The sequence below is a fragment of the Staurois parvus genome, unplaced genomic scaffold, assembly GCF_062004578.1.
Source record: "Staurois parvus isolate SC_StPar_1 unplaced genomic scaffold, SC_StPar_1.0 ptg000145l, whole genome shotgun sequence".
Lineage (NCBI taxonomy): Eukaryota > Metazoa > Chordata > Amphibia > Anura > Ranidae > Staurois > Staurois parvus.
Window position 1 is genome coordinate 16,152,495 of NW_028317941.1, and position 23,132 is coordinate 16,175,626.

Consider the following 23,132-nt stretch of genomic DNA (forward strand, 5'->3'; position numbering starts at 1 on the left):
CTAGGTGGATGCAGCCTTGGTCCAAAGCTGCATCTCTCCCCCACCGGCTCGAAGTGTGAGAACTCAGCGATCACATGACCTCTGATAACTGTCAATCACTGCTGTCTGTTCTGTCCCCCAGCACTCACTGGAGTGCTGGTCTGTGGAGGGGGAGGGAACAGCTGGCTCAGGCTTTCAGCGGCTTGCTGAGAGGCTGAGCCAGGTGCCGCTCCAGACTTTGGGGTGAATCCCAACTATAAAGTCGGGATCTTTCCCCAGCCTGGACTGGCTGAGTGAAGTCAGCCGGCAACGGGCTTCAGCCCGCACTCAGCTGAAAATGGGTCACAGGAGTGCAGAACGAATTACATTCCTGTGATCCACAGAAGAAGAACAGCCAAAAGATCTTTGACTGTACTTCTCCTTTAATATGTCCTGTTTGATCCATCAGTCTCAGACAAGATTAAACAATGTAAATTGATTCATCATTAATTACAGTTATCACTTATCTTGATGTTACTTGAGGTTGGGATGAAGAAATCCAGTCTGAGGATTGTATGCACTGGTCAGAGTTTATTACATGAGATAAAAGATTAGCAGGCCTAATTAAGATAAAAATGCTACAGTGTTGCGCATGCATTATGGCCATGTATACTGTTGTGTTTTAAGAAGAAATGCACACTTTGCACCTGGTGGCTGCATTAGTTTTTTTTTAAGGCTTTCTTTCTTTATTTTCACATACTCACTTGGTGACCTGGTCAATAAGCCTACTGTTTTTCAGCAGAACACGCTGTCCTGCTGCTAGAGGGTTGAGACTAACCATTTAACGCTAACAGGGATGCTTACGATTGCCAGCTTTTATTGATTAATGTAAAACCTTTATCCCGAAAGGAACATAACTGTTTCTGTAACTGCATATAAAGTGTTAGCTGGAGTTTGTCTTCAATTTGTTAGCGTAGCTGCAACTGCTAGTACATCTCTCCTCTCCGTCAAGATTAACAATGCTGCTGTTCCATCATCCAGAGTGTAGGTGCTCTAATAGAGGAAGTGTGTTAACCACTTGCCTGCTGGGCACTTATACCCCCTTATTTACCAGGCCAATTTTCAGCTTTCAGTGCTGTCGCACTTTGAATGACAATTGCGCGGTCATGCAAGATTGTACCCATATGAAATTTTTGTAATTTTTTTCTCACAAATAGAGCTTTTTTTTGGTGGTATTTAATCGGTGCTGGGCACTTTACTTTTTGTGCTATAAGCAAAAAAGTGCAAAAAATTTTGGAAAAAAAAAAAAAAAGTTTCGTTGTTTCTATTATAAAATTTTTCAAACAGGTAATTTTTCTCCTTCACTGATGTGCGTTCATGGAGAGGAGAGCGCGTTCTGGGATGACGTCCACCCAGAACTGGCCGGCCGCAGTGCAGCCGTCATTCGGCTATCTGCTGTCGGCAAGTAGTTAATGACCAGGTGAAAACTAAGGGAAAAAAGCCTAAAAAAGAAAACAAATACAGACACCACATAATAATTGGTAATCTGCAATATGTTGAATATTTGGTTTTGGATTTAAAGTGGTAGTAAAGGCTGAAGGTCTTTTACCTTCATGCATTCTATGCATGAAGGTAAAAAACCTGTGTGCTTCTCCCCCCACAACCTCCAATAAAACTTACCTGTGTCCCCTCTTGATCCAGATGTGTCTCTCTCCTTATTGGATGAGACAGCAACAGGAGCCATTTGCTCCCACTGCTGTCACTCACAGCCAGTGAGCCAATGAGGAGAGAGCAGGGGGTGGGGGCAAGCCTTGGTGCTATAACAAGCTGCTTGCTACTGGGGGCACTGGTCAAGGGGGAGGAGCCAGGAGCACCAGCATGGGACCCGAGAAGAAGAGGATCGAGGCTGCTGTGTGCAAAGCCACTATACACAGCAGGTAAGTATGACATGATTTTTTTTTTGCTCAATGAAAACTGAACCTTTAACCACTTGCCCTCCAGAGGATTTACCCCCTTCCTGACCAGGCCATTTTTTGCGATGCAGCTCTGCGTTACTTTTACTGACAGTTACGCAGTCATGCAGTGTTGTACATAAATTAAATTTATGTTCTCTTTTTTCCCACAAATAGAGCTTTCTTTCGATGGTATTTGATCACCTCTGCAGTTTTTATTTTATGCGCTATAAACAAAAAAAGACCAACAATTTTGAAAAAAAAAAATCCAATATTTTTGACTTTTTGCTATAAAACATATCCAATAAAAAAATTTCAAAAATCAAATTTCGTCATACATTTAGGCCAAAATGTATTCTGCAACATGTCTTTCCTAAAAAAAAGTCGCAATACGTGTAAATTAATTGGTTTACATGAAAGTTATAGCATCTACAAATGGCGGTATATATACTGGAAATTTATTTTTTTCTAATACTAGTAATGGCAGCGATCAGCAACTTATAGTGAGACTGCGGGACTGTGGCAGGCATTCTGACACTGGGTGGGAATCCCCAGTGACACTAATATAGTGATCAGTGCTAATAAAAAGCACTAATACTGTACTAATGACACTGGGCAGGAAGGGTTTAACTGCTGGGTGATCAAAGGGTTAACTGTGTACTGTGTGTGTTTTACTAAGTGTGCTGTGTGCTATTTTACTATGGAGACATGCTGTTTAGTATTTCTCTGCTGTGAAGAGAAATGCAAAGCAGCATGTCCTTGCTGGCAAGTGAGAAACCTGTGTTGTTTACACACAGGTCTCTCCCCTGTCAGCTGTACTCAGCAATCGCCAAGTGCTAGCAGGGAATCTGTGCCTAGGACCCAGTGATTGGCATCCCTAGCCGCCAGTGGCAGTATGGGCAGGGTGGTGTGCGCATGCACACTGCCCTGCCCATACTGGAAATGCAAATGCATACTGGAAATGCAAATCATATATATATATATATATATATATATACACACACACACAGTTAGGGCCATATATATTTGGACACAGGCACAATTGTAGTTTTTTCACGTATTGACCAAAACATATTCAAGCTATAGTTATATAATGGATATGGACTGAAAGTGCGCACTCTCAGGTTTAATTTGAGGGTATGTACTTCTAAATTGGAGGAAGGGTTTAGGAATTACAGCTCTTAAGAGTAACCATCCCCCCTTTTTCAATGGACCAAAAGTAATTGGACAATTGAATCAAAAGCAGTTTCATGGCCAGGTGTGGGCTACTCCTTCGTTATTTCTTCATCATTTAAGCAGGTAAAAGGTCTGGGGTTGATTCTAAGTATGGTATTTGCAGTTGGAATGTATTGCTGTGAACCTACATCATGCGTTCAAAGGAGCTGTCCATGCAAGTGAAACAGGCCATTGTAAGGCTTCAAAAATGAAACAAATCCATCAGAGAGATAGCAGCAACATTAGGAGTGGCCAAATCAACAGTTTGGTTCATTCTGAGAAAAGAAGAACGCACTGGTGAGCTCAGCAACATAAAAAGGCATGGACGTCCATGGAAGACAACAGTGGTGGATGATCGCAGGATCCTCTCTATGGTAAAGAAAAACCCATTCACAACATCCAGACAAGTGAAGGACACTCTCCAGGAGGTGGACGTATTATTGTTAAAGTCTACAATCAAGAGAAGACTTCACAAGAGCAAATACAGAGGGTTTACCACAAGCTGCAAACCATTCATAAGCCTGAAGAATAGAACAGTCAGATTAGACTTTGCCAAAAAACATCTAAAAAGCCAGACCAGTTCCGGAAAAGCATTCTTTGGATGGATGAAACTAAGATTAATCTGCATCAGAATGACGGGAAGAAAAAAGTGTGGAGAAAACTTGGAACAGCTCATGATCCAAAGCACACGACATCATCTGTAAAACATGGTGGAGGCAGTGTGATGGCTTGCATGGATTCCACTGGCACTGGGTCATTGGTGTTTATTGATGATGTGACAGAAGACAGAAGCAGATGGATGAATTCTGCAGTGTTTAGAGATACACTTTCAGCCTAGATTCAGCCAAATGCAGCAAAGTTGATTGGACGGCGCTTTACAATACAGATGGACAATGATCCAAAACACACTGCAAAAGCAACCTGGGAGCTTTTGAAGGAAAAGAAGTGGAATATTCTGCAATGGCCGAGTCAATCATCTGTTCTCAACCCAGTTGAGCATGCATTTCACTTGCTAAAGGCAAAGCTAAAGGCAGAAAAAAGAACAACTGAAGACAGCTGCAGTTAGAGCCTGGGAAAGCATCAGAAAGGAGGAAACCCAGTCTTTGGTAATGTCCATGGGTTCCAGACTTCAGGCACTCATTGCCAGTGAAGGATTCTCAACAAAATATTAAAAATGAACATTTTATTTATGATTATATTCAATTGTCCAACTACTTTTGGTCCCTTGAAAAAGAGGGATGGCTACTCTTAAGAGCTGTAATTCCTAAACCCTTCCTCCAATTTGGATGTACATACCATCACATTAAACCTGAGAGTGTACACTTTCAGCCCATATCCATTATATAACTATAGCTTGAATATATTTTGGTAAATGCCTAAAAAAAATTAAAATTGTGCCTGTGTCCAAATATTTATGGACTTAACTGTATATATATGTGATTTTGTACAGCCCTGTAGCAGTACTTCTACTATAGGGTGGCGGGCAAGCGGTTAACACCACTTAAATACCACTTTAAATGCTTAAAAGCTACCCATAACTCTGATAGTCACTCAAATATGGAATAACCAGTTGCCTACCTTTGGCGTGTTACACACGTCCATAAAATCTCCTCCTCTGTACACACGGTGTCTCCTGTACAGTTGCAAGAAAAAGTATGTGAACCCCTTGGGATTACGTGGAGTTTTGCATGAATTGGGCATAAAATGTGCTCTGAACGTCATCTAAGTCACAACAATAGAAGAACACAGTCTGCTGAACATAATACTGCACAAACATTAGATGTTGCCATGGTTTAATTGCACATAACATGTAAACATTCACAGTGCAGGGCGGAAAAGGTATGTGAACCTTTGGACTTAATAACTGGTTGACCCTCCTTTGGCAGCAATAACCTCAACCAAACGTTTCCTGTAGTTGCAGATCAGACCTGCACAACGATCTGGAGTAATTTTGGACCACTCCTCTTCACAAAACTGTTTCAGTGTAGCAATATTCTTGGGATGTCTGGTGTGAATCGCTCTCTTAAGGTCATGCCACAGCATTTCAATCGGGTTGAGGTCAGGACTCTGACTGGGCCACTCAAGAAGGCGAATTCTGTGCTGTTGCAGCCATTGATTTGTTGAATTACTTGTATGCTTTGGGTGATTTCCTGTTGCATCACCCATCCTCTGCGGAGCTTCAGTTGGCGGACAGATGGTCGTACGTTTTCCTGCAAAATGTCTTGATAAACTCTGGAATTCATTTTCCCATCAATGACAACAATCCGTCCAGGCCCTGAGGCAGCAAAGCAGCCCCAAACCATGATGCTCCCTCCGCCATGTTTTACAGTGGGGATGAGGTTTTGATGTTGGTGTGCTGTGCCTTTTTTTTTATCCACACATAGTGTTGTGTGTTCTTCCCAAACAACTCAATCTTGGTTTCATTTGTCCACAGTAGATTTTGCCAGTAGTGATGTGGAACATCCAGGTGCTCTTTTGCAAACTTCAAATGTGCTGCAATATTACTTTTTGGACAGCAATGGCTTCCTCCGTGGTGTCCTCCCATGTACTCTATTCTTGTTTAATGTTTTCCTTATTGTAGATGTGTCAACAAAAATGTTAGCATGTGCCAGAGATTTCTGTAGGTCTTTAGCTGACACTCTGGGATTCTTCTTTACCTCATGCAGCATTCTGCGCTGTGCTCTTGCAGTCATTTTTACAGGACGACCACGCCTAGGGAGAGTAGCAACAGTGCTAAACTTTCTCCATTTGTAGACAGTCTGTCTTACCGTGGACACATGAACATCAAGGCTTTTGGAGATACTTTTGTAACCCTTTCCAGCTTCGTGCAAGTCAACAATTCTTGATCGTAGGTCTTCTGAGAGCTCTTTTCTGCGAGGCATGGTTCACATCAGACAGTGCTTCTTGAAACCAGTAAACCCAAAACAGGTGTGTGTTTTTTAAGGGCAGGACAGCTGTCAGCAACACATCCAATATCATCACACTAATTGGAGTCAAGGTTGGCTCACTCCTGGCTCCAATTAGCTCTGAGAGAAGTCATTAAGCTAGGGCCTCACATACTTTTTCCTCCCTGCACTGTGAATGTTTACATGTTATGTGCAATTAAACCATGGCAACATCTAATGTTTGTGTAGTATTATGTTCAGCAGACTGTGTTCTTCTATTGTTGTGACTTAGTTGACGTTCAGAGCACATTTTATGCCCAATTCATGCAAAACTCCTCGTAATCCCAAGGGGTTCACATACTTTTTCTTGCAACTGTATATTGAGGAAGACTGGCAGCAGTTTCTCTTCTCCCCTGCTCCCTCCCGTGCACAGGTGAGACCCAATGTCTGTAGATAGATAATCTTCCACTGCTATGATTAGGAGCCAGTCAGAAGCCTTCCTAATTGACTGATCACTGTGACAGCGAATCACAGTGATCATTCGGTATAACATTTGTAACAGTAACAAAGGTAACATAGTAGCTGTCTTATCTCCTCAGTTCCCTGACAGACAGTGATCTGTGAATGAGAGAGCTGCAGCTAACACAGAATAATGTTTATTGTGTGTACAGAGAATTAAGCCCCATACACACAATGAGAATATTGGACAAATGAGCATTCATTTTATTTTTTATTTTTTACATGCTAGTCTCATATTGAAACTGAAGAGGTTACTAAAGTTACAAAAATTCTTGTACGACATGATAATAATTTGAAAGTGATGTAATGTATTGTTTTGTATTTGTATTGTATTTTCAGATGAAAACTGTACTGATTAAATGAAAATCGTACAATCTGGTATCATGCTAGAAAAATTTTCGTGCTTTTCCCTTCGAATAATTTCGGATGAAAGATGAGTACTAACAATCAGATTATCGTACAGTCGCTTCGAAATAGGTATTTTTCGTACGATTTCCTGATTGTGTGTACTAGACTTTAGTTAACTCTTAAAAACAAAATATATGTAAAATGTAAATTAGAAAAAAAACTTTATTACTTTTGTAAATAACTCTAACATGCTTTCTGCCAAAAATGTAATTTTATATGTTGCAGAAAATAGAACAAGCAGCAGAATAAAACTTGTAAGTTTCCCCACAGTAATGGTACTTGTGTTCAAAGTATTAGTGATCAAACTTTATAAAATTTACATTTTTGTTTTATTTTTTACTCACAAGATCACAAGAAAGCCCAGTTTGTCCCCCAAAAAAGATATATGTAACAATTCTGTATCATAAGTAATTACAAAATTATAGACTCATGAATAGACACAGCGGAAATGTGAAAATATGGTCTGATCCATAGGGGGGTAAACAGGTGTGAGAGCCAAAGTGGATAGTTAATTATTTTATCATTCCTACTTGGCTGCCACTCTTTCTTTACTCGTGGTTACTTGAAAGTTGGGTTAGTACATAAATATATACAAAATGTCTTCCTTGTCATTCTTACGTACATGGAACCACTAGGTGGTGCATATTGCACAAATAGAAAATATTTTTTCAGCAGAGATACCAGGGACGCAAAAATGTACATAACCCCTCACCTTCCCATTGAGATAAGCTGTAATGTACTGTAATAGCCAGTGACTGGTTATTGTGGTTCTCTGATTTAACCTCCCTAGCGGTATGATTATATCAGTATTTCTGTGCTCAAAGCGGTACATTTTTTTGCATGGAAATATGTTGTTTTTTTATTGTAGGCCTGTAATTCTTAGGAATAACTAACTGAAATCTGTCTGAACAAGAGTCTAGTAAACATCCCGGGTATGATAAAATTTGAAACACGAAATCATAATTATAATATAATAAATAATCATAAAAAATAATAATATAATACAAAAAATTAATTCAATAATGTAATCAAACCAAAAACACTGAAAGTTGAAATAGAGCACCAAGTTCGCACATCGCTGAGCTCAGTCACAGAATTGTTTTCAGTGTCTGATGACGAATTTCCCCACGAATCATTATCACTCAAATCTGCAAGTGGTCCTAATTTATTATCGCTGTTCTCTAGCTGATCTAAAACTGCTTTTGACCTAAAGGGACACTTTTTGGATGCCATGGACGTTTCTCATTTTCCAGGCAGAAAGAACAGTAAAAATGTAGGCAGGGCACAGGACAAAGCACTCGGGACAAAATGTATGTGAAATGGCTTGATACAGTAATGTAATACTATCAGATTTTAGTGTATTGAGTGAATGTCACATTTGTACATTTTTTAATTTTCCACTGGTCCGTCCCCTGGACATCCCGTATATCCCGACACTCGCAGGGAACGGAACCCAGAAGACGGATGCTGGCATCGGCCGAAGGACATGGCTGGGGACGCTGCAGGGGGCACATCGCGGGAGCGCAGGACAAGGTAAGTGCTGGTGGGATCCCAGAGCAACGCTGCAGGGTAATCCCGAGTGTAGCTCGTGGTTACCGCTTCTGGTGCTGAAAGTTAACCCCAAGCTACACTCGGGAATACCACCAGGGGGGTTAAAGATTAACCTATGTGTCTGTTCAGGCCTTGGATACATCTCAGCAGGTATAAGAAATGCTTACTGTAGTATAATAGTACTAGCATGCCACACATCCACAGAAGATGGTTTTAATTGACAGTCTTAGGCCTCATGTACACTGTATGTTTTTTCAGCTGCTCTAGGGGTATCTGGTGTTTTTTTTTTTCTTGCCTCTAAACGCCCCTTTATGTAGCCTATGTGTCTATGCACACATAGACTCTTATAGGAGTTTAGAGGCATAGACGTTTAGAGGCTAAAGAAAAAAAAACATTACCAGTTCGTCCAGGAGCAGCAGTGTTTTTGCAGAAAAGAAACGCTTGTAAATGCGTCTAAGTTAACTCTAGGTGTATTTAGAGCTTGATCATATTTATTCACTTCAATGGTCAGAAAAAAATATTATTTTGCCAATTAAATTAATTAATGCCAAAACACTTGATGTCGCCAAATGCAGTTAATACTTTTACAAGCGAGATAGAGAATAGAGAAACGAGATAAATGCAGTTAATACTTTTACGAGCAAAATAGAGAAACGTCCAGTGTGCATGAAGCCTAAAGCATGTGGCAAAACTGCAGCTTTATTGTTTGTGTACAAATTGGTGCAGTTGATGAAATCAGCCAACCAGGTTGTTCTTTTATAATCAGTTTTGCTCCGGTTAGAGTCAATCAACAGTCCTCTTTATCATTGTTAGTTTACACTCTTTTTTACATAATGGTTTAGTACATTAGGTTACAAAGCATTTCTAGAGATAATTTGACTAATACTGCATGTTTCCTTTTTATGAAGAGATTACACAAATTGAGGACCCTCGAGAGCAGTGGAGAAGAGAACAGGAACGGATGTTGAAAGAATATTTAGTTGTCGCTCAGGAGGCTCTTAATGCTAAAAAAGAGATTTATCAAATCAAGCAGCAGCGGTTTGAGTTGGCACAGAAAGAATTCCAGCAGCTACATGAACTCTGTGATGAAGACAACCGTTCCCATGCCAGCTGTAAGTAAAAGGACCATTTGTTTTGAAGAAGCATTACATTTGGACTAGTCTCTTAATATATCCAGCAGTGCTATACTATATGGGATGAATTTATTGCATGGACTGCTTTTAGTTTAATGCATAAAGGAAAACATTATGGTAGATTTACTAAAACTGGAGAGTACAAAATCTGTTGCATGGTAGCCAATCAACTTCTAACTTCAGCTTGTTCAAACATGAAATCTGATTGGTTTCTATGCAGAGCTGCACCAGATTTTGCGCTCTCCAGTTTTAGTGAATCAACCCCCATGTCTACATCAACATTTATCTAAATTAACTGCTACAAGAAACTTTGTACCTGAGTATTTCCTATTGTATTACGTATGTACATTCCATTTACATCAATATACAAGTTCATAGATGTACAGAATCTTTTAGGGTCCCCTTAAACTAAAGGCAAACTGGATTGTGTTTTTTTTATTTTGGGGGGGAGGGGGGGTTTGAAGCGCATGGCAGAAATATTAAAGTACAACTAAAGGCTCCTGTATGAAAGCCTAAGCAAGTAACAAATCTAGTTACTATGAAATGCCTCATGAAGAAAGAAAAACTCCTTTACCTCCGAATTCTATCTTCATTTGCAACATGCTCTCCCTAAAAGGCACTGCAGCTCACAGTGGAACAGTTTAGCAGCAGAAGCAGCACTAGTCATCCAGAAAGCAGTGACCAGGTGCTGATTGACAAGCTATAGGCTTATGAATCATAATGACAATGCTGATAGTCAAATGTGACCGTGATATTGTGCATTTCGTTTTCAACAAATATTTATACTATTAACATACTACACCATAAGAGGCTTGTTGGTATCTTTCCTTCACATGGGCAAGGCAAATATGGCAGCATGAATAAACGAGCTTTAAAGGGGTAGTAAACTCGTTTATTTTATTTTACCTACAGGTAAGCTTATAATAAAGTTTACCTGTAGGGAAAATTAATATCTCCTAAACGTGCACCCGTGCCTTAGCCCAGTGACGTCATCGCGGACCGGCCTGTCAGACGGCCAGAGATTAGAACCTTGAAGAAGGACCGGGTGAAAATGAAAGCCTCTGCAGTGGTGACAGTGCGCCGCTGGAAAGCTTTGTTTTTATGTAAGTTTTACATAATGTGTTAGTATGCGATGCATACTAGCATATTTTGACACTACCTTGCAGGGGACTTTTCTTTTTTTTTTTTTCTTCCTTTCGGTTTTACTACCACTTTAACTTCTCCCCTGCCACCCTAAAGCAGATATACTGCTACAGGGCGGCACGAGTGCACAAAATTACGTATCTATACGTGATTTTGCATTTCCGGGTAGGGGGGCGCCTGTTAGCCACGTGTGCACCCTACCCATGCTGCCATTTGTTGCCGCGGCTGTCAATCACTGGGTCCCAGACGATGATTACCAAGGATCTCCGACAGGGAGGAGGGCTGCTTTGTTTACTAACAGTCCTCCTCCCTGTCGGCTCAGACACACTGCTCTGGATGGCTGTGCACAGCCATCCAGAGCAGTGTGTTTACAGTGAAGCACCAACACACCGCTCCCCAGTAAAACACTCCCAGCACACAGTTAACCCTTTGATCGCCCCTCATGTTAACCCCTTCCTGCCCAGTAACATTAGTACAGTGTCAGTCCTTTTTTTTAGCACTGATCACTCTATTGGTGTCACTGGGGATGACAATGACACCAAGTCAGTTCCCCCCAGTGTGAGAATGTCCGCCGCAGTCTAACAGTCCCCCTAATAGTCGCTGATCGCCACCATTATTAGTAGAAAAAAATATTTCAGTATCTATACCGCCATTTGTAAACGTTATAACTTTCACATAAACCGATTAATTTACATGTATTGAAATTAATTGAAATTATTTTTATTAAGGCATGTAGAAGAATACATTTTGGCCTAAATTTATGAGGAAATGTGATTTTTAAAAATTTTTTGCTGGACATTTATATTGTTTTTTTCTCAATTCGTGGGGAAAAAAGGATGTAAATTTCTTTTGGATACAGCATTGCATGACCACGCAATTGTCAGTTAAAGTAACGCAGCGCCACAGCGCAAAAAATTGCCTGGTCAGGAAGGGGGGGTAAATCCTCAGGAGTGCAAGTGGTTAGAGGTACCTTACTCCTTAAAAAAACAGAGCCTTCGGGAAGTACATGTGGAGAGTCCCTAGTGTTCTGAAGGTGTAGAAAGATCCAAATATTGTTGGAAACTGGGTGGATTGTCATGTACAGTACATGCTGTATGACACCATCTTGGAGGTGAGAGTTATGTGAGCACAGAGGTGGCACATATTGTGTGAAGTTTAGAGGCACAACGGTTATTACCTTTGGTGCTGGATGATCACAGAACAAGATTTACACTATTATTATTGTTTCTGATACGACACTTGAACTGTATGAACTAAACACCACAATACTGTATATTGGACCTTTAACAGACCGTTAACATCATATTTATTTAATTTTACCTTAATGCAAGTGGAGAGGGGACGGTGCACATATATTGTTTCACTATTAGTAATTTAATTTTTTTACACATTTAATATAGGCAAGCAGCTCAACATCACACATTTTATTAATGCTGATAGTTACATTCCCTTCAGCATTTATTGCATCCACTGTAGACATAGCATATATGAGAGTGGCAACTCTGTCCTGAATTCATGGGCAGTGCAACATCGTTGCCACACCATCACAAGCAGCTGCATTAGGTGAATTTCACTAGCATGCTCAATGGGTAGTTCCAGGACTTTGCAACTGAGAGAAAACTGTAAGAAGCACTTTTAATTAAATGCTGCAGCACATATTCTTTTTTTAAGGGTGAAAGGTCATAGTTTTACTTTTAAGTGTGAGTAAACAAAAATAAAAATCAGCATTTACTGTTTCGACATACAATGCTAAGATTTCTTGTATGCACTATATTAAAGTGATGTCAAAATACCTAAATTACCTGGTGATCTTGCCAGTAGAGTCAAGATTGTCACAAGGACGAGAATCCCAAGGTACTTCCTGTTTTCTCCATGTTGTTTTGTCCTGTATACTATAGTCTTCTGTGCGGTGTCCTGCACACTATAGTCTTCTGCTGGTATCAGCCATGTAGATTAACAGCAGCTCTTGTAAAGTGTATAGCTGTCAAAACAGAAGCAGTCTACAAAGCAGAAATCTAAAGAGTCCCTTGCTTGTTTTGAGTCTCCCCCTTCCCAAATCTTCGTGGATGGGGGCATAAGAGGAGACAGAGTGGTCATCTGACGATTGATTATATAGCAAAGGAAATGGTGAACACTTTGTGTGAATTTTCAACTAAAGCCTGCTTAGCCTATAGGTATGCTCTGCCATTAGGTGATTCAGAATGTTGAGTTTACAGATACTCAACCCAAAGAGAACACATAACATTTATGCAGAATTTGCCTCTTGCGGGATTGAACACAAGATTCCAGTGCTAAGTGTGCTGAACAATGGCGCCTGTGCAAAGCCCAATGTTTTACAAGTAGATGATAAAACATATTTAAAACTCGATTTAAAAATAATTAATTGTTGTTTAGGCAAGAATTGGTCCCTAGAGAGTAAAAAGTGCTAATTTCCTTATAGAGAAAGACAAAGTGACTGCCAGTGCCCATATTCTGCATTCCTCTATATAGAGTAGAGGGAAAGTATTGCGGCAGGTCTTGAAATGAGACTTTGCAGTAAAGGACAGACAGATATCTCACTGCTTACTGGTTTTGATAGGACATCCATCAGTTTTGGCCCAACCTAAGGCTGGACTTGATTTAAAAGTAAAATATATTCAGAATTGAAACATAAAGCTTAAAATGCATACAGTAAGCTCTTCCTTCTCAGAAATTCAGGTATTTGTCTAGGCATCCCTCTTTTGCTGGTAACTGGGTGATCTGGGAGACCCTGCTTGTGATGTGAAAGCACAATTACCAAACACACCTATTTCAGGTTTTTTGCTTCCCCTCACATGCAGTGAGCTTCATGTAATAATTAATAAGTTTCCCCTGTCACCAATCATATTCAAACCTGCCATGGAAGTTGCAAAGCAATTCTTACAGTAAGCACAAAAAGAGAAAGAAATTTGCATCAGTGTCGGCTTCAGGAAGTACATTTTTAGCAAACCTCTGTGGTGCTTATTTCTGGCCTTACAGGGTCTTCTTAACCACTTCCAGACCGGACACTTTTACCCCCTTCCTGACCAGGGCAATTTTCAGCTTTCAGCGCTATCACACTTTGAATGATAATTGCGCGGTCATGCAACACTGTACCCAAATGAATTTTTTACCATTTTTTTGAGACAGATAAAGCTTTAGTTTGGTGGTATTTATTCACCGCTGGGATTTTTATTTTTTTTACTATTTAAATGAAAAAGTCCAAAAATTTTGAAAAAAAGTGTTTTTTTTATAAAATTGTGCAAATAAATAATATTTCATCATAAATCTTTGCCAAAATTTATTCCGTTATCTTTTTAGTAAAAAAAAAAAAATACAAATTAGTTTATAACCAAAAATTATAATTTTTAAACATTGTTTTTTACATTTTTATTTTATTTTTTTATATTCTTATTTTTTAATTTTTTTTTACATACTGTCACCCTAGCAGTACACCCATATAGGATGTAAAAGCAATCATTTCTCTTTCTCTCTGTGTGCATTCTTGCACTCATTGAGAAGTACTGTGTGAGCTGTGATTGGTCACAGCTTGTCACATGGTACAAGGCTGTTGTGAATAGCCTTGTACCATGTGACCTCTGTGATCATTCACAGATTTCACACGTAGTAAGCAATGATGTCACAAGTGACATCTTGCTTACTGCTTTGCATGTGATCACTGATTGGCCAATCAGTGATGACATGATTGGGACCTCGTACAGAGGTCCCGTCCGACGATCGGTGTTTCACTGTGTCCGGAGGACACAGTGGGCACCGGATCGCGGTGCTGCGCGCTTTGAGGGAGCGCACACAAGCAGGGTGCGGGGAGGCCGTTTATAAACGGCCACCCAAACCTGCACTGCCACCGTCCGGCCGTTTATATGCAACGGCCGGTCGGGAAGTGGTTAAAGAGTACCTAAACCCAAGAACACAAATGTGATATAATGCAGCTTATTTGTCTGTTGATGAGGTGGCTGCAATAGTTTTTTTTCTCAGGCCTTTTCTCCTATATTTCACCTGGTAATCCTGAATATCACACACTTCCTATCCCTAAGTGTAACTAGTAAGTAGACTCACTCACTGTAGTGCTGTACTGTATCTCTGCAGATAGCATGAGGGTTGATGGGATTAGTAGTGTACAGAACAAAGGTAAGATTGTTTTATGCAGTTCTGTTACAGTTCTTCCCACTGGAAGTGATAAGGACACTGCATATCTGGCAAGTATTTTCTGTGCTTACCCTGAAAAAAAGATTAATGCAGCCATCACATCCAAGGACTGTTTTGTTCTTGAGTTTATATGTTTAAGTTGAATTGGGTGATTTCTTTGATTTAGGCAAAAATACAGTGTTTGCACAAAATCACATTAATAGCTCACTGATTGCTTTTGCTTGTTGCCTAAAATGACTCAGTAAGTAATACTAAGCAAGAAAAATATTATGGTTAAAGTGGTTGTAAACCACTGAGATGAAATATGAAGAAAGCATGTCCCTCTGTAGTGTGTACTTGTCTTAATCCAGAGCACTGAGTGTCATTTCTGTCTGCTGCTTCATTCCTCTGCTATCAGCATGAATCACTTCTGACAAGTTTTCCTGATACCAAGAAAAAAATAGTGACAGGGGAGAGAACTCCAGCAGATTGACAGCCTCAACTCTGTTCCTGTGAGCTGTGTGGAGGGGGTGTGTCCCTTCCCTCAAATCAGCTCTCAAGGATGTCAACAGTGTGTCATTTCAGTTCTCTGCTCCCCTTTTTTTTTTTAAACTCTCAAACAAGATTTAAATATTTTGTACTTTGAATGGGTGTAGAGAAGAGAGGGCTACAGATAAACAGGTACAACTCATGTAGGAGGCTTTGTTCCACTGGGTATATATAAGGGTTTACAATCACTTTAAAGGCATTGTACACTTTCAAATGTTTTTGTAATGTCCCTATTAACTAAAGAGTCCAGGTCACACAATCAGAAAAATACTGTTCTCCCATTATTGACCTCCCTCAGAAAATGCTAGATCCTTGGCTATAATGCTGATCCAATGACTCCAATATGTTCTGTGTCACTGACCTGTAACAAGTATACAGATCAGATGTCAGAACTCCTAATCTACATCCCAGGCAATGAGTATTTTCATAAAAGGAGGTTAGCAATTACAACCTCAATATTTACTCTAGAGTTCTCCTTTTAAGACAGGTTTCCAAATTTGGAGTATTTTGTTGTAGAAATGTGAATTAGTTGCTAACTGCTTTTCAGTTTGCAGATAAGAATGTCATCTGGCACTGGCCAATGTGTGTAGGCCAAACAGACAAAGCCATTCTTTATATAAACTACTGCAGCCCACATGTTTGGCCTCACAGCTCAGTGTGAGTTGGTGATGGCGCATACATAACTAAAAAGGTTAATAAGTTTTTGTTTTCAAACTAATAAATCACATACTATTTCTTCCTTTCCTGGTAGAAGTGGTCTGCGCACAAGGCTACACTCGTCATTTAATAAATAACAGAAATGATTTTTAGAGCATATTGTGGATATTCCCTTAGTGAATCATAGCCACCCACATATCATGCGTTATTTGTATGAATGGACATAAAACTATCAAGGACCATTATGTCATGGGAGCATTTTTAAGCAGTTGCAGAACATATGAATTGTCATCACAATTTAAATTGTTGCCATGAAAAGGAACATTTGAAAGCTCTAATAGTGAAGAAAATTGCAATAGGGAATATATTTGTAGTTTGATATTAAAGTGTTACTAAACCCAGGACCCTGAATTCACTCTATTTGGTCTCCCACAGTACACACAACATGGAAGTGCAATTATTTTAGTAAATATAAACTGCTAAATACCTTTTCTAATCAGCAGTTAGATCAGTCTTTTGATTTCTATCATTGTCTAGCCGAGCACATGTTAAAGCTTGGAGTTATCATTCTGCTCTAGGAAGATGCAGGACCCCTGACCTCTGTCTGTATAGTGCTGATTGGCCCTGTGCTGATCAGATGCACTCTCCGAAGAAAAAAAAAAAAACCTCTCTAGCAATACACACCAAACTGAGCATGCACAGAATGATTCCACACAATATTTTTTATCAGGAGATAAGAGGGGGACACTGGAAGAAGGGGAGGATCAGAGAAGTCAGGATCAAACTGCTTTTTTACACAATATAGAAGATTAACCCCTTAGGTTCCACAGTGAGTGTAACCAGCATGCTTTACTGCATATACATACTGATTTTACTTTTGTGGGTTTAGTAACACTTTTAACTTCTGAAAATAGCTATGATCAGTCTGTTAAAGTGTTATAATGTACAGGTCTATTCTTACCATGAGTCAAGATGAAGGCCTTAAACAAAATTACAGTGCCACGCTCTCCTTACAATATAAATAACCCATCAATCATATCCTCAGAATAAAACACTTCAAAATAAACCATGAATAATCTCAATGATGCCATGAGTCTCTTTAGTGTTTCTTCTTAACAATCCCCAAACAGTAAATTGCTTTCCCCTAATCACTCCATATCTTCTTAATCCCACTTGTGTTCATCCAGCACCAAAACACCAGATGTGCCCTCACCTGGAGCTTTTGACCTCACATTAAGTTTGGTCAAATAAATCTTGTGGCCCTTGAAGTGGACATAGGGTTAAGATGTCTCTTGAATCAGAGTCTTCCTTCAATGATTAACGGCCTCCTTATTACCTCCTCCACTCAGCATATACATATCAAAAAATAGACAAAAACACAAAAACAAATAGTGCTTTATCCTTAAAAACACTTGTTTATTAAAATTGGCAACTCACATTGTGTATGTGCTCTATTGCACCAAATATCATGCGCATAATATATCAATATCCAACACCATATGTATGTATAGATCTCCCCTTGCTCTCACATACACGATTCGTCATACCAATTTGTCAGTTGACCGCGAGCGCCATGATGTCATCAAGACCCTCCCCTACATGTTACGCTACAGGGTCACGTGGCTTCCTCAGGGGAATATGATCCATGGGATATGGTCATATCACTGAGGATGCCACATAACCCTGAGGCGTACCGCATAGGGGAGGGGCTTGATGACGAACTGGTATGACAGATCGTGTATGTGAGAGCAAGGGGAGATTTATACATACATACGGTGTTGGATATCGGTATATTATGCGCATGATATTTGGTGCAATGGAGCACCTGCACAATGTGATTTGCCAATTTTTAATATTTTGGAAAACAAGTGTTTATAAGAATAAAGCACTATTGTTTTTTGCCTTTTTTTTAATATATGTATGCTAAGTGGAGGTGGAGGTAATAAGGAGGCCGTTAACCACTTCCAGATCGGACACTTTTACCCCCTTCCTGTCCAGGGCAATTTTCAGCTTTCAGCGCTATCACACTTTGAATGACAATTGCGCAGTCATGCAACACTGTACCCAAATTAATTTTTTACCATTTTTTTGAGACAGATAAAGCTTTATTTTGGTGGTATTTATTCACCGCTGGGATTTTTATTTTTTTTGCTATGTAAATGAAAAAGTCCAAAAATTTTGAACAAAAGTGTTTTTTTTATAAAATTTTGCAAATAAATAATATTTCATCATAAATCTTTGCCAAAATTTATTCCGTTATCTTTTTAGTAAAAAAAAAAATAAACAAATTAGTTTATAACCAAAAAGTATAATTTTTAAACATTTCTTTTTACATTTTTATTTTATTTTTTTATGTTATTGTTTGTTTTTTATTTATTAATTTTTTTTACATACTGTCACCCTAGCAGTACAGTGTCACCATGGTGACACTGTACTATTTGTGGGGGGTGATGAAGATTTTTTTTTTTTTTTTTACACTGATTGCTTTTACACCCATATAGGATGTAAAAGCAATCATTTCTCTTTCTCTCTCAGTGCATTCCTGCACTCATTGAGAAGTACTGAGTGAGCTGTGATTGTGCTTGTCACATGGTACAAGGCTGTTGTGAATAGCCTTGTACCATGTGACCTCTGTGATCATTCACAGATTTCACACGTAGTAAGCAATGATGTCACAAGTGACACATTGCTTACTACTTTGCATGTGATCACTGATTGGCCAATCAGTGATCACATGATCGGGACCTCGTACAGAGGTCCCATCCGACGATCGGTGTTTCACTGTGTCCAGAGGACACAGCGGCAACCGGATCGCAGTGCTGCGCGCTCCCAGGGAGCGCGCACAAGCAGGGTGCGGGGAGGCCGTTTGTAAACGGCCACCCGACCCTGCACTGCCACCGTCCGGCCGTTTATATGCAACGGCCGGTCGGGAAGTGGTTAACCATTGAAGGGAGACTCTGATTCAAGAGACATCTTAACCCTATGTCCACTTCAGGGAATGCAAGCATTTTTTGACCAAATTGTGTAAAAAAAAAAAAAATACTGATCACTTCCCCAAAGTAGTACAATGTTACTATGGTAACATTATACTACTTTGGTCATAGTGAAATATGAAAAAAAATCTTAAAGAGAAAAAATGTAATATAAAAAAATATCAATTTATTTATTTTTTTTCATACTGTCACAAGTCAGTGTCCCTGATCACCGCCATGCCAGTTATATGATGACGCTGTACTGCACTGGTGACAGTATGTAAAAAAAAATAGTGAAAATCATTTTTTTAATTTCATTTTCGAAAAATTATGACAAAAAAAATTACAACTTCAAAAAACTCGCCATGCCTCTTATGAAATACGTCGGACTGTCTACTTTGCAAAAAGGGGTCATTTGGTGGATATCTGTACTGTTCTGACATTCTTGGACCTCAAGAAATTAGATTGGCCGTCAGTAATTCAGGATTGATCAATATTCAGATATATCCCATAGTTTGTGAACTCTAAATCTTTCCTAAAGACTAAGTAATACATCCTAATTTGAGTTATTTTCACCAAAGAAATGTAGTAGAATACATTTTGGCCTACATTTATGAAGAACAATTATTTATTTGCCAGCTTTTATAACAGAAACAAAGAAAAACTTTCTGTTTTTTTCAAAATGTTTGGACTTTTTTTGTTAATTTAGCAAAAAATAAAAACCCCAACGGTGATTAAATACCACCAAAAGAAAGCTTTAGTTGTGTGAAGAAAATGTTAAAAGTTTTGTTTGGGTACAATGTTGTATGACAGCGCAATTGTCATTCAAAGTGTGAGAGCGCTGAAACCTGAAAATTGGCCTGGGCAGGAAGGGGATAAAAGTGCCCGGTATGGAAGCTGTTAACCTACGTTTTCCAGCAGTCAGTTTCCATCGTTCAGAAGTGTTTTCCAAATGTCCCGTGTACATGCAGCCTTAGGAGTAGCAGTGTGCATGAGGCCTTAAGATGTTTTACTCTATCAGTCTTAATCATTTAGAGAGGGAGAGTGGGGAAGAGGATTTCTTATATACACAACTTGCTATAATACAGGTGTTTCTTAAAGGGATATACAATATAGACCAACATATTTATACATACAGTATGTATATATCAGATCTCAAAAACATAAAATGCATAATACATCATTCAAATAAACTGCTCCAAAAGACAAGAAGTGTTCTATAAAGAGCACATATGGAGGATATATGTATGTGTCAGAAATACTGTATGTATACTGTACGTGATCCGGCTCCCCTGTGTTATCCAGCACGGCTACAAGAGAGAGTGCCGGCAATGGATGACCCTTTGAAGTCTATCAGTGATGTTTACCGCTTAAGCCTGTGTTAGAGCACTTTCTTCTCTCCCCTGCAGTTGTCATTGGCTGACACAGGGGAGGTCATGTGACTAGACCGGAGCAGCCTGAAAATAGGTAAGTATATACATCTTTCTTAATCTGGCTGAGATTCTAACCATCTTTGGTCAAGCTGGTTGTATCCAATTCAATTGTTGTGCGACCTGGGTAGAACCAGCCTGTTGGAGCCTCCATGCAAATATTGCAAGAATCACTGTGTTCTCCCATCAGGGATTGCTGAATCCCCCCGCTGAGAGTACACAATAGCTCAGCGGGACAACACTGACTGTGTTGATCTGGGAATCAAGCTATTTTCTTTTCTGGAGAGCAAACGCTATCATCTGTGGCTGGCTTTACACAGGCTAGTCAGCGTGGGTGATTGGAGAAGGGAGGGAACATTTTCATGGCTAGTAAGTTGTAAGCTGGAATTCCACTTTAATCAGCTTGGCACTTTCACATTAGCTCTACCTACTGAATAAGTGGTGCATTAGATGAGCTGAAAATGTCAAGTTAGTAAAAAAATAAATTCTGAATTTGTTCTCTGTGGTTATTGTTGTGTATTTCTCAGGGCAATATTTGGTAAAGTGTATACATAGTTAAACCTTTTTTTTTTAGTTTTTCATAGAGTGGGGAAAGGGATGGAGAAGTGATTGCAAATCTACAATTTTACAGTTGTCAACAGAACAAAAGGATGACACTTGTTTCAATGAAAACAGTCCAAGAGGAGCATTCCTCTAGTTTTTAAGTGTTTTCCTGAAAGAAACAGTAGAACCATATTACAATTTTTCAGCTAATTGTTTATTTAGATTGGTAATATCTCAAATCAGATTTTAAGTTGTTCATCCAAACCTTAAACAGCTGTAGGATGGAGATCCTACTTTGCAAATACCGTATAACAAATGCAAATATAATAAACATGTCATATAAAGAATAGCTGTTGAAAAATCTGTAGAAGAAACCGATGAGGTATGCATAAGAAATGACCCTGGTCACACTTGCATTATCTACATAGTAACAGAGAGCAGAGTGTCCAGATGTAAAATTCTTTTACATAAATGATTTGTGCCATGTGTTACCGACGTGACATTTCTTGTGGTTAAAACAATGTTGACATCTGTTTTGCAACACTGAATCACAATTTCTTGCTGTCATCCTAACCATGCAAACTGCATACAGTCTTGTCAGTGCTGGTTCATATTTTATAATAATTCTTGAAAGTGTTCAGGCAAGTCTATATGTTCTCAGTCATAGAAAATAATGGACTTCCTAGGTATTAGCACCAAGATTATACTAGATTGACTCCATGGCTAGGCCTTGCACCTGTGTGACTATTTCATAAGACATAATGGCAGCTAAGGTGTGCCTACATCTGAGGTCTTTGCTTGTACTTGGAAATATGGTGAGGAGGATGGTGGGAGACAAGGTGCAGGATATTTCTTTACAGTTACAGGAAAATTCCAGGCAAAAAGTAAAAACAAGCTACTAATACTAAGTAGCACATGCTATAGCTGTGGTAAAAAAGCAGTGCTGCAATATATAACAGATTTGTTATGGCATGCAAACTCTGTGAACATCGTGAAAAATCACGAGGAGGGCTACCAGGGTATAGTGTTATACTGAGTATTGACAAATGCAGGCCATAGACGGGTCGTTTATTGGCCGATTTTTTGTCCGCACGAAAAACCTGCCGATATTCACGCCGTTAGTGGGGCCAGCCCGTCGGCCATTTTTCGTGGATCTTCTCATTTATTTTTATCGGTCATGCCGGTCAATCCATGAAATCGTTTATTTTTCGTGGACAATGGTGGCAGCATCGGCAACGGCACCGACCGATTTTTCGTTTATCGGCCGACAATTCGGCCAATAAACGGCCCGTCTATGGCCAGCCTAAGTCTGAAACTTTCAGTTTAGCTTTATCTGAGTTGTATAATCCACTGCAGTCAAAATATAGTGATTACCAAGTATAATCTGCTAAAGACAGAACAGTGAGCATCATGTAAATACCACTGCAGATAGAATACAATGATTACTGAGTAAAATCTACTTCAGACAGAATACGGTGAGCACCATGTAACTCCCATTGAAGACACAATACGGTGAGCACCATGTAAATCCCACAGCAGACAGAATAATGTGAGCACCATGTAAATGCGACTGCAGACAGAATACAGTGAACATCATGTAAATCCCATGGCAGACAGAATACAGTGAGTACCATGTAAATCCCACTGTAGATAGAATACGGTGATCACCATGTAAATCCCATTGCAGAAACAATACAGTGAGCAGCATGTAAATTCCACGGCAGACACAATACAGTAACCACCATGAAAATCCCATTGCAGACAGAATACGGAGATCACCATGTAAATCCCACTGCAGACTCAATACAGTCAGCACCATGTAAATCACACTGCAGACAGAATACAGTGAGCACCATGTAAATCCCACTGCAGACAAAATACGGTGATCATCATGTAAACCCCACTGCAGACAGAATACAGTGAACACAATTTAAATTCCACTGCAGATAGAATATAGTGAGCGCCATATGAATCCCACGATAGACAGAACACAGTCAGCACCATGTAAATCCCACTGCAGACAGAATACAGTAATCACCACATAAATCCCACAACAGACACAATACAGTGAGAA

General features: G+C 39.5%; 1 protein-coding gene across 1 annotated transcript in view; it reads left to right on the plus strand.

Moving 5' to 3' along the window:
* WWC3 (WWC family member 3) overlaps positions 1-23,132 on the plus strand; it is a 264,566-nt gene that overhangs the window by 125,020 nt on the left and 116,414 nt on the right. Inside the window, exon 3 of the mRNA XM_089673898.1 lies at positions 9,397-9,600. Coding sequence (XP_089530024.1) covers positions 9,397-9,600 — 204 coding nt within the window. The remainder of the gene's footprint in view (positions 1-9,396; positions 9,601-23,132) is intronic.